This window comes from Erythrolamprus reginae, chromosome 1, assembly GCF_031021105.1.
Source record: "Erythrolamprus reginae isolate rEryReg1 chromosome 1, rEryReg1.hap1, whole genome shotgun sequence".
Lineage (NCBI taxonomy): Eukaryota > Metazoa > Chordata > Lepidosauria > Squamata > Dipsadidae > Erythrolamprus > Erythrolamprus reginae.
This window is the reverse complement of record NC_091950.1, coordinates 358,688,527-358,703,003: the sequence shown is the minus strand read 5'-3', so window position 1 is coordinate 358,703,003 and position 14,477 is coordinate 358,688,527. Positions and strand designations below refer to the sequence as shown.

Genomic DNA, 14,477 nt, shown 5'->3' with positions numbered 1-14,477 from the left:
CTGCCAAATCACATCAGATGGACAGAAACAGCCAGAAACCAGTGTTATGCTAAAAAGGGCTTTATAGATAACCAGCAGCTGGACTTGCTGAGCTTATCCATAACCACTGCACCTCATGGACCACATGGAAATTTGGCACTGTTCATGTTATTTTATGGACTAGCTATACCTTCTGAATAATCTTGAGAGCAGTCCCATGTAGCATACACTACAGACATCCTTTTGTGATATTACTAAGGTGTGAATGACTATTTGATGCCATGCTGTGTTGGGTCTAGTATAAATAATAGTATTTTATATTATCATTCTGTGTTTTGGAATAATTATATTTGCTACAATGGCTTCTTTTTAAAATATATTTGTGATGGAAGCATCAACTGATTTACATGATGTTCCAAAGTTATTGCAAAAATCTTATGTTTGAACCCCAACCCTCAGTTAGCAATATATATTTAAATTGTTCCCTTATAACACATGCTGGTCCCAGATTACCACTGTAATTTGATCTTTTATTGGTCTTTAAGCATACAATTTATTTAATATATAGAAATTGAAGTTATTAATATTTTAATTATTTTTTAGATTACCATTTGCCCAAGTTACTGTAATGAAGAACGGCTTTTATACGAATGTCCTTTATACAAGACACCTCAACGAACAGGAATACTGTCTTCTATGGGTGCATCTACAAATTTTGTAACACAGGTTAATCTGCCAAGTCTGGTAACTCCTAGCCACTGGATAATGAGAGGAGTTGCACTGTTATGTCACCTGGATGATTAGGAAAATATAAATTGTTGCCTACTTGAAGCGAATATTTCACTGTTTCAGTCTAGGATCACATATAAAACCTAGTTTTAATAGTTTTAATTGTTCAATGTTTTAGATTAATAAACTTGTTTCCTATGTGATATGTGCAAACTCAATATTATGGTTGTTTTTTGTCTTTTTTCCCTTCATTTAATCATTACAAATTAATTAAAATGAGAGTATTTATTTATTTAATTTATTTATTAGATTTGTATGCCGCCCCTCTCCAGGGACTCGGAGCGGTGTATGCAGTGATCAGAGATAGCACATAATTGGCATTTTGTCTAGAAATTTTTATTTATAAGAATGTTCTACATCCCAAATAGATTCAATAAACCTTCTTTAAAAATAGAAATGATCTATGGCTTCAGATGAGTGGATTTGGATAGTGCCTGGAATAATGTAAAATTTAAGCAAGGTTAAAAGCAGGCCATTGCCTATTAACACCTCCATGCTAATCATCTACTTGTGCTAAGCAGGCTGTGCTGAAACTGAAACGGGCTGTTTGCTGCAAGGAGGCAAATAGCTGGGAGTCAGAGGCAGATTTTTTTTCTTGGCGCATCTTAGTCTGGAGGGTCTTATGCTCAGAAAAATACTGTAATCAAGGAGAAGCAACAGAGCCCTGAGAAAAACTTGCAGCTACTTTAAATATAGCCATCATTCATTTTAACGACCAATTCTTTAAAGTAGCAGCAAAAGCATCCCCCCATCCCCCTCAGGAAGTCAGGCTGTTTTAATGAATACACATGGATGAATGAGCCTTAAAGTGCTTCTGAATCATTATTGAAGTATGCACAGACCTGCTACTTTTTTCTGCTACCGCTTCCTTCAGATATGGAGTCTGATGGTGAGAAAAGCAGGAAACAAATTTGTCCCGCAAGCTAGTTGAAAAAGAGAAAAGCTAATCAGATGGGTTTCACATTTTTCTTGTCTGTTTTCAGCAAAATTACTCCATACCTAGTTAGAATAATTGATCAGTGGAACAACTTGTCTCCAGGAGTTTTAAAGAAGTGACTGGATAACAATTTGTCTGAAATAGTTTCCTGCCTAAGCAGGGGGTTGGACTAGAAGACCTCCAAGGTCACTTCCCACTCTGTTAGATTCTAAGTTCTAAATTTTAATCCTGTTTCAACCTAACCAACCTTCACTGGCATTTTTAAAATGTGTGGCATCAGTTTCCAAAGTTCTCGGCAGATGAATATATCGTGCTGGCTGTAGATTAAGTCTAAGATTTAATTTTGCTTTAGCTAGTGTTATGATTTGTAAATCATCGTTTTACCAATTCCTTGATTGACTTATATGCAATCAAGCCAGTAATGTTTATTAGCAAAAACATAAGATTTTATTCACGTCAATTATGTCCCTAATCTTTCCAGTTTCCCAACATTATGACCACTGTAACTGAGTCCATCTACTTCGGTGCTCTTTTTTTCACCTTTCACAGCATTAAAGCCTTCTCTAGAATTAGATCCTCATATAATGTATCCAGGGTAGGCTAATTTGAGCCTGACCACTTGTACTTAAGAGTGAGAACCGTGGGTTGATTTGATATCTATTGATTTATTCTTGGCTGTCTATTGTATTCTCAGGAGTTTTCTTCAATACCAAGAGAAGAATGTCATTGTTTTTTCAAGTGATTCTAGGTAATAACCCTTAAGTTATGTACCCACACCAGCTGATTTTTCTCTCTTAATTCTGTGTGCTTGCAGTAACAGGATAATTGTATTGGTCCCAGGTGAGATATTGAGAAAAGCAAAACAGTAATTCCCATTCTAATGTCCTGGTCTGGCATGACTTATTTTTGGTAACTCATTATGGTTCCTACCAAGCAGAAAATTATCTAAATGCTCATAAAAAGGAAGCTAAAATGTCCTTCTGTCTAGATTTATATACACCATTCATGACTTTCTGAATATAGAATACCTGCCAACTTTCCATTATTTTTTACCATCCTAACAACTTTCAATAAGTTGATTCATTATATTTTTTCCTTTATTGATATTTGGAAAAAAACCTTTTTCACACCTTTTAGCTTCTCTTGTAAACAGGTATCTTTTGTGCCATTAAAGAAGAAATGCAGTTGTTGTGGTTGGCTCTGGGCCAGCTCCTGCTCCAAGGATGGTGGGGCTTGATGTGGGAGAATCCTCACATTATCAGAGGCTGGTTTTACTGCCAACAGCTTCAGACAGTGAAGCTTGTGTGTCAGGGGAAGATTCTGGGAGTGAAGCAGGATCAGATGAGGTTATTACAGGCAGCCCATTAGCTAATTACCCCATTAGTGAGCCATCATCATCGTTAAATTCAGAAGAGGAGGGATTCATAGATGCTTGCAGATGCAGGTTTATGACAAGGAACAACTGTGCAAGTATTATAGGAAATAAGGGAGAACACTGTGGCTGGGGCAATTAGGCTAATGGGGCTGCTGATAAATTGCCAGCATTATTGCCTCTTGTCGTGGGAGATTATCTGTTTTGTGAGAGAGACTTATGGTTTGCTTCAGAATTTACAATGACGTTTGTGAACTACTTCAGGATTTTTCAAGGACTTGTGGAACAATTCAGTTAAGTACAGCGTGAGGACTCTTGAAGGGGGGTGGCTGTGACGTCTTCACAGCTACCTTTTATCTGCTTTGCTTTTGTTTTGTTTTTCATAGCATTCAAGGCTTGTGCGTTGTGGGAGAGCACTTTGGCTGATTAAAAATGCGTTTGGACAATATTTTCCTTTTGATAAACCAACTTTGTTTACTTTACAACCTGTGTTTGAATTTCTACTTTGGACTTAATTGGGGGCTCCTAACGTGAAGCCCGGCATAACAGCAGTATTTATTTATTTATTCAATTTTTATGCCGCCCTTCTCCTTAGACTCAGGACGGCTTACATGTTAGCAATAGCACTTTTTAACAGAGCCCCCACAATCCGGGTCCTCATTTTACCCACCTTGGAAGGATGGAAGGCTGAGTCAACCTTGAGCTGGTGATGAGACTTGAACCGCTGACCTACAGATCTAATCAGCTTCAGTGGCCTGCAGTACTGCACTCTACCTGCTGCACCACCCCAGCAGGAATGTTAAACCCTTTTGATACTGAGCAGTCAGTCAATATTTTTTATCACATTCAATTCTCACAAGATTTTCTGATATGGGAGAGTTAACACTGCTAAATCTGTTTTGCAATACTGAGAATATTGCTCAAACTGACACAGCTGAGATTTGCTATTAATGAAGAATTGTGGCTCCCTCATCCCATATGTTTGAGATTTTCTATTTTTTCGTTTAAGATTTTAAAGCCAAATTCTGAAACTCAGAAAAAAAATAATATTGAATATATAGACTGCACTTTATTATTATTAGATTTGTATACCGCCCCTCTCCGGAGATTCTCCAAGATATACGGTAATACCCATCTTCCTTCCTACTGACTTAAATATTCTAGGAAAGAATACAACCATTTTAGCAGGCACGCTTCTCTCACTTATTAAGCAGTTTTATTACTTAAAATCCTAATTTGAAATAGTTGAATATTTGGTCCATAGTTCATTTTCTTAAGAGAAATTCTGAATGGGGAAAAAGGAAACATAATTTTAATTACAGAAATCATACTATTTTCTCTTAGGACTGATTTGATGCTGACAAGAGTTATCTCTGCTTATTGTGATTGTTGTGAGTGGTCCATGACCAGATCAATTAGTCATAGATTCTGAGGAGGATGAACCGGGGCTGTCTTGGTACCCTAAGCCAGTGTTCTTGACCACTGAGTCAGACAGTGAGAGCGAGGGCAGAATTGGAACCTGAGGAACCTCCAGACTATAAAACTATAATGTCGGAGGAGGGAGACATGGAAGATCAGGAGCCCCTATTAGGCTGAGAAGGTTAAGAAGCAGACAGGAATATCTTTATGGGGAAAAGTTCAGAAGGTGAGTCCATGAAAGAAAGTCTACAGTTATATCTCTAGGAAACAGTTGACCACACCCAGACAGTGTATAAGGGAGGATTTCTGGGTAAAGGTGTGGTGTTCCAACATTCGTAATGGTGGCAGTCCTAGATTCGGGGTTACAGAAATGCCTTGCTGGCAACCTGCTATTATTCTTCTAACTTCATCATTCAGAGATGCAGCTATGAGAGCAAAACCTGGAGAACTATGTGTATGTGTGACTGAAGAAAAAACATGATCTCACTGAGGAATGTACTAATTAGATTTGATTCTCGGTGACTGCCAATTTGATAGGGAAAGCTGCCAAAATGGACTGAAAGGCTTGAATTTGTACAACTCCTGCTGCTCATATAAAACTGTTTGATTTGAAATCTCAGTGTGTGGATTCTCCCTTTGTTCCAATCTGCGTAGGCCAGAGCAGAACAGTGATAACTTAAATCCTAACAACCTAGCTATCTCTACAATGTATGGTTACAAGAGAAATTCTAAATGCAGAGATTTTGAACCAGTGTGTTTCCTATTCCAGATCTCCAGAAATTATGTAAGTTATTTTTGCTGAAGTTTTAAAGTTTGTTAAATCAGTCTTCCTCACCTATTTTTTAACTGAGGAAAACATGGCCAAAAATGGGAGGCAGAAAATGAAGAGAGGTCTTGGCAGCTATTTCCTGTCCAAATGACCTACATCTCCCTTGAAAACTATCTTCCTATTATCCCATCCTAATGCAACTCTTGAAAAGTGCTAGCTACCCTATCTGAAAAGAATACCCAAGGCACATATCAAATTGTAGGCTTTAAGTGGCATTCTGTGAGGCACATGCCATAGAAATATGCAAGAGGAGGAGGGGGGAAAAAACCAAGTGAAAGCAGCTATTTTTATCCACTTTTAACTTGCTAGTATTATAATAACCATGCATTGTGTCATTAGAGAAATTTCACAAAGAAGGCATCCCTATTCTTGCAGACTACATTTTTCCAACTCTTAAAAATGTAGAAATAGTCAGTTGTATATATATATACACACATATACACATATATACACATAAGGTAATTCATTCCGTTGCAACAATGCCTTTTCTTCACTAAAGTAACTGGGGATTAATATGTCAAGTCTAACTAAGAAAATTGTAGAAGGTATTGATTTCAGTGAAGAGTAGGAAAGGAGAAAAAATATCAAGACAGCATGAATATAACCAGTCATGGCCATAATTTAGTTTTTGTTGAAACTTAATATTATGCAAGTTATTTTTTGATTAAAAAAGAACAGCAAATATCCATTTAATTAACAAATAAGTATTAGAAGCCTGTCAAGAAAGTGATACAATTTTTGTACTAATTTTTAATTATGCAAGTTAGTTTTCATAAAATGAAATCTAAAAGTACATTCTAGATGTAAAAAGAAAAACAATAATCATGACAAATTGCTGTTTATTTTAATTGGAACTATGCTCCTAGGGCAATATAGTTATCTTAAAAATTTCTTTCTTCAGAAAGTTTGTTGAATACCTGAAAACGATGGAATGTCTATTGCTTAAAGATATTGGCCTTGTTAAAAGTGTTCAGAACCACAGCCTCTATCAAAACTAGTCAGTCTGGCCAACAGTAAAATGTAGTTCCAAAGTTCTAGAGAGTGTTTGCGGGTGGGAGAATAATCATCACAGAATCAAAAATGCCATTATCATGTGTGGAATAATTACTGCCCCCCCCCAAATTTAATTATTACAATCTAATTTTAAAATGGTTCTGTTCAAAACTAAAACAGCCCTAATAAATATATATAAGGAATAAAGGTTACCAAATGCTACTCAAATGAACCAAGTTCCTTCTATTTCAAAACTGGCCAAGTTATTAGGTTAAATAGACTGAACCCACATTTTTCATAAAGGCTCACAATGCCCAGCTAGGAGACACATCAAAAAATAGTATACGAAAGAGGATCTGCTATATTGTGTAATATTTCACAGTAATTATTGCTGCACAATATTTTGAAAATAGTATAAGCTGTATTAAAATTAAAAGCAAAAGTTATAAAGAATATGCTATATATTCATATATACAAACTATAGATGCTTTACACAGATATTAAATGACTATCTTTTCTGCCTGCTATAAGATTATGAAATCCACGGTTTCAAAAAAATATTTCAATACTTCTGCCTTCAAACTTTATATATTAAAATAGCAATTGTTTTGTCAATTACAGCCATTTTGATAAAAAACTTTAATAGTAAAATTACTATTGTTAAAGCTATGAATTTCCTATATTCCATAGCTATAGTTAAAAGATATGAATACAAAAATATAAAAAATGCATTAGTGCTGATTTAAATTTCCATTTCTTATTAAAAAGCAATTTGAAGGCATCTTTTTCCTATGTAATGTAAAAAGGCAAAATAACCTACTTTGAGGTAGTAATGCCAAGTTGTAAAAGTTGAATAGTTTCCTTTTTTCCCCAATGCATTATCATATTTAAATGAAGTCATTAGCTATTAAAATGTTTCACAATAATACAATACTTTACATTTTTTCCCAAAAATATGCAAATGGTTAATTTTTTTAAAGAAATCCAAACTTTGAAAAACAATTCCATTTTACAGCCAAATATTGCAAAACAAACTTTCAATATTATAAGGAAAGCCGCAGTGTAAAGCAATGGTTCATAGGGGGAAAATACTTTTTTCCAGTTTGTACAATATTTCTCACTTTGTACTATTTTCTATCATCACTAAATAAAGCTATAATATTTTCAAACCTGAGACATTCCATGAGTGGTATAGGACATTTTTATATATCCGCTTACGACTACACTGTGTACAACAACACTCAACTATAGACTTTAATATGTATGTCAGAATCTTGTCTAGAATTTAAATGGAGTCTGTTTTTATCAGGCAGAAGTGTCATATAACTTTGCTCTAACCTCCAGCTGCCCAAATCCCCAAGGGAATCAGGTCTGAGTAAGAACTAATATAATTAGGAAGCACCAACATAGTAAAAAAGTTGCTTTCCACTAGAGCTTAGTATACTGCTAACTTGTATGACGCTTTTTGACCAAGGCTAAATGGCTAAAATTGCAAAATAAAATTATATTGGTAATTAAACCCTAAATTTGGTTTTCCTTCTTATAGGACAGAAAATGAACATTACCAGTTTATAAAGCATACAAATTACTTAATACTTCTCATGCACTACACAATTAGTTTATTGTTTCTTAATTAAAAAAATAGGTCACTTAAAATGGCAAGTGGTTAAAAACTTAAAAGACTGCATCAAAGACAGCTGGTAAAAAAATATGGATAAAATGTATTTTTATCCAGTACAATTATTATATATTCCAAGTGCAAAGGTAGGAGGTATGATGTCTACACCAAGGTTTCACTGCCGAAACTCTGTATCTTGCATCAGGAGTCGTTCAGTAGATGTATGGAAATATGCGGTACGGTACACGTTGGCAGTACTTTTCCCATGCCAAACCGTATTTTTTCTTGCATTGGTGTTCATCACGGGCTTCTCGGTGAATAAGCAAAGCAGTAAAATATATAACATAGAAATATGGTAAAATATGATTGAATCCTATTAAAAAAAAAAAAGTATCATTTACTTTTTCCTTATCCCATCAGTCATAATATAATTGTAAGTACAAAAATATATACAAAAATGTAATGTGAAGTATTAAAATATTTTAATTGTAATTTTAATTAAAAACCAGATAACTAAATAGGACATATAAAATATCAATGTAGATGTTATTAATTTTTTTAATTATTAAAAGTTTGAATCATTGCAAATTTATTAAAAATGCATATATATTTTTCTCTTGGTATTATGTTTAATAAAAATATAGCAAAGGAAGGATTCCCTGGATCACATCACTGTCTATGGTATATCTCTTTATTTTTCAATTATATTTTCTGTGAAAATTCTCTTATTTTCAAGTATTTTATTATATATAAATCTTTAGTGGTGAGAATGTTACATTACAGTCAGTAACTATCACTTCACCAATAGAATAGAGATTCAAAAGAAACAGGAAAAATGTAAGGTAAAATTACTTTAACTTACCACAAGGTAGGGACCAAGCCAGGGCCATAATGATATCACCTAAATAATTAGGATGACGCACAAAGCCCCACCAGCCAGATACAAGGAGGTTTTTTCCTGTGGCAGTAGGAATAACTTTCAAATCTGTATAATAGACACATATATATGTTTATAACATATCTATGAATAAATAGTATGTAGAGTATTGGTACAAAACCAGTAGGTCTAAACAGTACTTACGAGCAAGTTTTGGATCCTTTGGATTTCTTCTAAATAAATTTTTTTGTGAGTTGGCAGCACGGAAAATGTAATATCCAACAACTTGGGGGGGAAAAGAGTACTGATTATAAGATGATTTATTATTTATTATCATTTCATAAGAATAATGATAACATTTATACAGATGCATATATTTTTCAATTCTATTATCAGTATATCAGTTTTTAGCAAACCAAGATTCTTTTACTAATACTTCATCAATGCCCTACACCATACCCTAGCAGGTAATTTCTACAAAATATTGTTTTCCCAATATCCAATCCACCTTTTATTGCATTTCCTTCCCTTCCCTTGTTTAGAAATAATTTGAGGATAATGGGAGCGACGGGAATTAAAAATTTCTATAGTAATTCTACACCATAAAAATGAAGTGATTGAAAAAAGTATTAAAATGTAAAGATTAAAACTTGAATATTTATTTATTTATTTATTTATTTATTTGATTTGATTTATATGCCACCCCTCTCCGTGGACTCGGGGCGGCTAACAACAGTGATAAAAACAACATGTAACAATCCGATAGTGTACTAAAACAACTAAAAAACCCTTATTTATAAAACCAAACATACATACAAAGATACCATGCATAAACTGTACAGGCCTAGGGGGAAAGAATATCTCAGTTTCCCCATGCCTGACGGCAGAAGTGGGTTTTAAGGAGCTTACGAAAGGCGAGGAGAGTGGGGGCAATTCTAATCTCTGGGGGGAGTTGGTTCCAGGGGGCCGCCACAGAGAAGGCTCTTCCCCTGGGTCCCGCCAAACGACATTGTTTAGTTGACGGGACCCGGAGAAGGCCAACTCTGTGGGACCTAATTGGTCGCTGGGATTTGTGCAGCAGAAGGCGGTCCTGGAGATAATCTGGTCCGGTGCCATGAAGGGTTTTATAGGTCATAACCAACACTTTGAATTGTGACCGGAAACTGATCGGCAACCAATGCAGACTGTGGAGTTTTGGTGTGACACGGGCATATTTGGGGAAGCCCACGATTGCACTCGCAGCTGCATTCTGCACAATCTGAAGTTTCCGAACACTTTTCAAAGGTAGCCCCATGTAGAGAGCATTACAGTAGTCGAGCCTCGAGGTGATGAGGGCATGAGTGACTGTGAGCAGTGACTCCCGGTCCAGATAGGGCCGCAACTGGTGCACCAGGCGAACCTGGCCAAACGCCCCCCTCACCACAGCTGAAAGATGTTTCTCTAATGTGAGCTGTGGATCGAGGAGGACGCCCAAGTTGCGGAGGGGGTTAGTGATCCCCCCCCCAGGGTAATGGATGGACAGATGGAATTGTCCTTGGGAGGCAAAACCCACAGCCACTCCGTCTTATCAGGGTTGAGTTTGAGTCTGTTGACACCCATCCAGACCCCAACAGCCTCCAGACACTGGCACATCACTTCCACTGCTTCGTTGACTGGACAAGGGGTGGAGATGTAAAGCTGGGTATCATCTGCATATAGATGATACCTCACCCCATGCCCTTGGATGATCTCACTCATTGGTTTCATGTAGATATTAAATAGTAAGGGGGAGAGGACCAACCCCTGAGGTACCTCACAAGGGAGCAACCTAGAGGTCGACTTCTGACCCTCCACTAACATCGACTGCGACCGACCGGAGAGGTAGGAGGAGAACCACTGGAGAACAGTGCCTCCCACTCCCAACCCCTCCAGCCGGCGCAGAAGGATACCATGGTCAATGGTATCGAAAGCCGCTGAGAGGTCAAGAAGCACCAGGACAGAGATCATCCATCAGAGCGATCAAAGCAGTTTCCGTGCTGTAGCCGGGCACTTGCATTTTTCTACATTCTTTATTGTATTATGTCAATTATATTCCCATTTTAGGATTGAATATACTTCCAAGCTAATTATTATGACAAAGGTTATACTACCAATGATAGTATTTCACTATCAACCTAAACAGTTATTTAAAATATGAATATTTTATGAATATCGTGAAATACAGGAGGTTCAAGATGCACTCGCTCAGATCCATCCTCGCATCTATATGGCACAAGGACTTCTTAACATCCATAGACCTCAGAGAGGCCTACCTACACGTACCCATTTTTCCACCGCAGACGGTTCCTTCGGTTCAGTCTGGGCGGGACACATTTTCAATACAGGGCAATGCCCTTTGGACTCTCGTCAGCGCCGAGAACGTTCACAAAGCTCTTAGACGTTCTCACGGCTTCTTTAAGACACCATTCGGTACGCATCATGGCGTATCTAGACGACATCCTTATATTGGCAAAGACAACAGAAGCAGCCTATCGAGACCTGTACTTGACTATTCAGACCCTCGAAATACATGGATTCACAGTGAACTGGGAAAAGAGCCATTTGACGCCCATGACGCGGCTGGCTCATTTGGGGACCACCATAGATACGAGCTTAGGTATGGTGTTCCTATCCCCAGAGAGGCGGTCTTCCATCAGAGGGCTTTTACGGGAGCTGTACGGTCAGAGACTTTCTTTCCTGTCAAAGCTCTTGGGGACTCTGGTCTCCTGTATCAAGGTTGTGCCATGGGCAAGACATCACTTGAGACCGCTTCAGTGGTTCCTGCTCCCTTTCCAACGGTCAAAGTCAAGCCACCTTCACAGCAGAGTGTTTCTTACCAGCAAAGTTCGCAACTCCCTTCGGTGGTGGACCTCCCCGGCGCTAGAGAAGGGCTCCTCCTATTTGCCGAGCAATTATCTCATAGTAACGACGGACGCCAGTTTAACGGGATGGGGGGGCCACCTTGCGTCTCATCTGGCCCAGGGCCTATGGGAGGATCAGGACTTACTGGACTGCAACATAAACTTTTTGGAGTTGAAGGCAGTTTCGCTGGCCCTCCGGAGCTTTGCGCCCTGGGTAAGAGGACAACATGTCCTGATCCTTACAGACAATGTTTCCACTCGGGCCCACATCAACAGGCAGGGGGGAACTCGCTCGCGGCGACTCATGGCGGAGTCGGAGTCCCTGCTGAGATGGACAGAGGCCAATTTAGCCTCACTTTCGGCGGAACATATTTCTGGGGTGGACAATGTATGCGCGGACTGGCTGAGTCGAGAGACTCTGGATCCTGGGGAATGGCGCCTGGACCCCACAATCTTCCAGGAGATTGTCGAGAGGTTCGGCAGACCGATTCTGGATCTGTTCGCAACCTGCCAGAACACCCAGCTTCCCCGCTTCCTCTCCCGCTTTCCATCCCCCGGGGCGGAAGGAGTGAACGCTCTCCGTCAACGCTGGCAATCCGGACTGCTTTACGCCTTTCCACCTGTTCCATTGATTCCGAAGGTGATTCAAAAGGTATTGGAGGAGCGGGCAGAAGTTCTCCTACTGGCGCCGTATTGGCCAAGACGCATCTGGTTCGCCGATCTGATAGAATTATCGGTAGCACCCTACTGGAGGATTCCGGCCCATCGAATACTCCTCACACAAGGGGCAACAAACCATCCAGACCCTCAGTGGTGGCAGCTAACCGTATGGCACTTGAGCGGGAACATCTGAAGAGCCAGCTCGTGCCAGATGAGGTCATAGACACTATGCAGGCGGCCCGTAGACCTTCCACCAGACGGGTTTACCAAGCCACTTGGGCGGCGTTCTGTGACTTTTGCCAGTAAAGACAGGTTGATCCGCAGGGAGCTTCGCCCTTGATGGTTCTTTCATTTTTACAGGCTGGTCTGGAGAAAGGCCTGGCGCCAAACACGCTTCGTCGCCACGTCGCAGCCCTGTCGACCATCCTAGTCAAGGATTACTACCGTCCTCTCACAAGGCATCCCTGGATCAGGGACTTTTTCCGAGGGGCCGCGAACATAAAGCCACCCACGGTTCACCGTTTTCCGTCCTGGGATCTCTCACTGGTGTTGCACGCTTTGACAGGTCCTCCCTTTGAGCCGTTATGTCAAATTTGTATCAGATTCCTGTCTATTAAGACCGCTTTTCTGGTGGCTATCACTTCTGCCAGAAGAGTGTCTGAAATCTCCGCATTGTCAACGAGGCAGGACCTTTGTCGCTTTTATCCGGACAGGGTGATACTACGTTTAGACCCGGTGTTTTTGCCGAAGGTCACCTCCACCTTTCATAGGTCCCAGGACATTGTGGTCCCGGATTTCTGTACTCACGGGAGCCATCCTTCTGAACTCAGGTGGCATAAACTGGACGTTAGACGTGCGTTGAAAATCTATATACACAGGACCCAACCGTTCAGAGAGTCTGAGGCTCTCTTTGTGTCTTTTTCAAGTAGAACCATGGGTAAGAGGGTCTCCTCGCAGACGATTAGCCGTTGGATACGGAAATGCATTTCTGAAGCGTATAAGGCCAAGAATACCTCTATTCCGCAAGGGATTACTGGACACTCTACCCGCAGTGCGGCCACATCTTCGGCCTGGAGGACACAGGCATCACTGGAGGACATTTGTCGTGCAGCCACTTGGGCGGCTCCATCCACGTTTATAAGACACTATCGGATTGATACGTATGCTTCTGCGGAAGCTGCCTTTGGGAGGAGAGTTCTGCAAGGGGTGTGTTCTTTCTCAGCGCCCCTGGTCCAGGCTTCTCCCTCCCTCTGACTTTAACTTGGGCATATCCCATCCTGGACTCTCCTTGCAAGTGCATTGGAGAAGGACCGTTGAACTTACCTGAACGGTCTTCTCGATGCACTGCAAGGAGAGTCCAGACCCGCCCGGCTTTGGGACCAGGGTCACAGTTTAGTTCTGTTTCTAGTTGGAGGTTTTCTCCATTGTATAGTTAAATAAATTGTTTGGTTGTTCATTCTGCTCCTTCGTATTATTTAGACTGGAGGGCTAAGAGGGGCGGTGCCTGATTAATATCTAAATATTTAAATTAAACTCAGTCCCAGCCAATCAGGCTGAGAATAACCCATCCTGGACTCTCCTTGCAGTGCATCGAGAAGACTGTTCAGGTAAGTTCAACGGTCCTTTCCGTGCTGTAGCCGGGCACTTGCATTTTTCTACATTCTTTATTGTATTATGTCAATTATATTCCCATTTTAGGATTGAATATACTTCCAAGCTAATTATTATGACAAAGGTTATACTACCAATGATAGTATTTCACTATCAACCTAAACAGTTCTTTAAAATATGAATATTGTAATCACAATATTATAAAAAACCCTCATCTGGTTTCTAATATGATTTAATTGCTTATTTTTTACCCGGACTATCATTAAGTGTTGTACCTTATGATTCTTGATGAATGTATCTTTTCTTCCTTGTGTGTCCAATCACACTTTGCCAATAAAAAATTCTATTCTATCTAAATCAAGGGTGGACTTTTATTATTGCTGGATTATAACTTCCACAATAATGACAACTGACATAAGGTAGAGTTTTGATATAACATCCTCTGCAAATTCACAATTTCCTCAATCTCATCTCTTGTTGACCCTTTATATAGTATTATCATGATTATTCCATG

At 39.3% G+C, this 14,477-nt stretch overlaps 2 protein-coding genes across 3 annotated transcripts in view; one reads left to right on the top strand and one right to left on the bottom strand.

Moving 5' to 3' along the window:
* The window catches only part of DNAH14 (dynein axonemal heavy chain 14), a 217,941-nt gene extending 216,782 nt beyond the window's left edge, over window positions 1-1,159 (top strand). Inside the window, exon 85 of the mRNA XM_070728172.1 lies at window positions 583-1,159. Coding sequence (XP_070584273.1) covers window positions 583-783 — 201 coding nt within the window. The 3' untranslated portion in view covers window positions 784-1,159. The remainder of the gene's footprint in view (window positions 1-582) is intronic.
* Window positions 1,160-6,060: 4,901 nt separating this feature from the next.
* The window catches only part of LBR (lamin B receptor), a 34,027-nt gene continuing 25,610 nt past the window's right edge, over window positions 6,061-14,477 (bottom strand). For both annotated transcript variants that reach the window (XM_070734341.1, XM_070734342.1), the window contains 3 exons: window positions 9,018-9,098; window positions 8,799-8,921; window positions 6,061-8,309 (listed from right to left, as the gene is read on the bottom strand). In XM_070734341.1, the coding sequence (XP_070590442.1) occupies window positions 8,149-8,309; window positions 8,799-8,921; window positions 9,018-9,098 (365 nt within the window). In that variant the 3' untranslated portion in view covers window positions 6,061-8,148. The remainder of the gene's footprint in view (window positions 8,310-8,798; window positions 8,922-9,017; window positions 9,099-14,477) is intronic.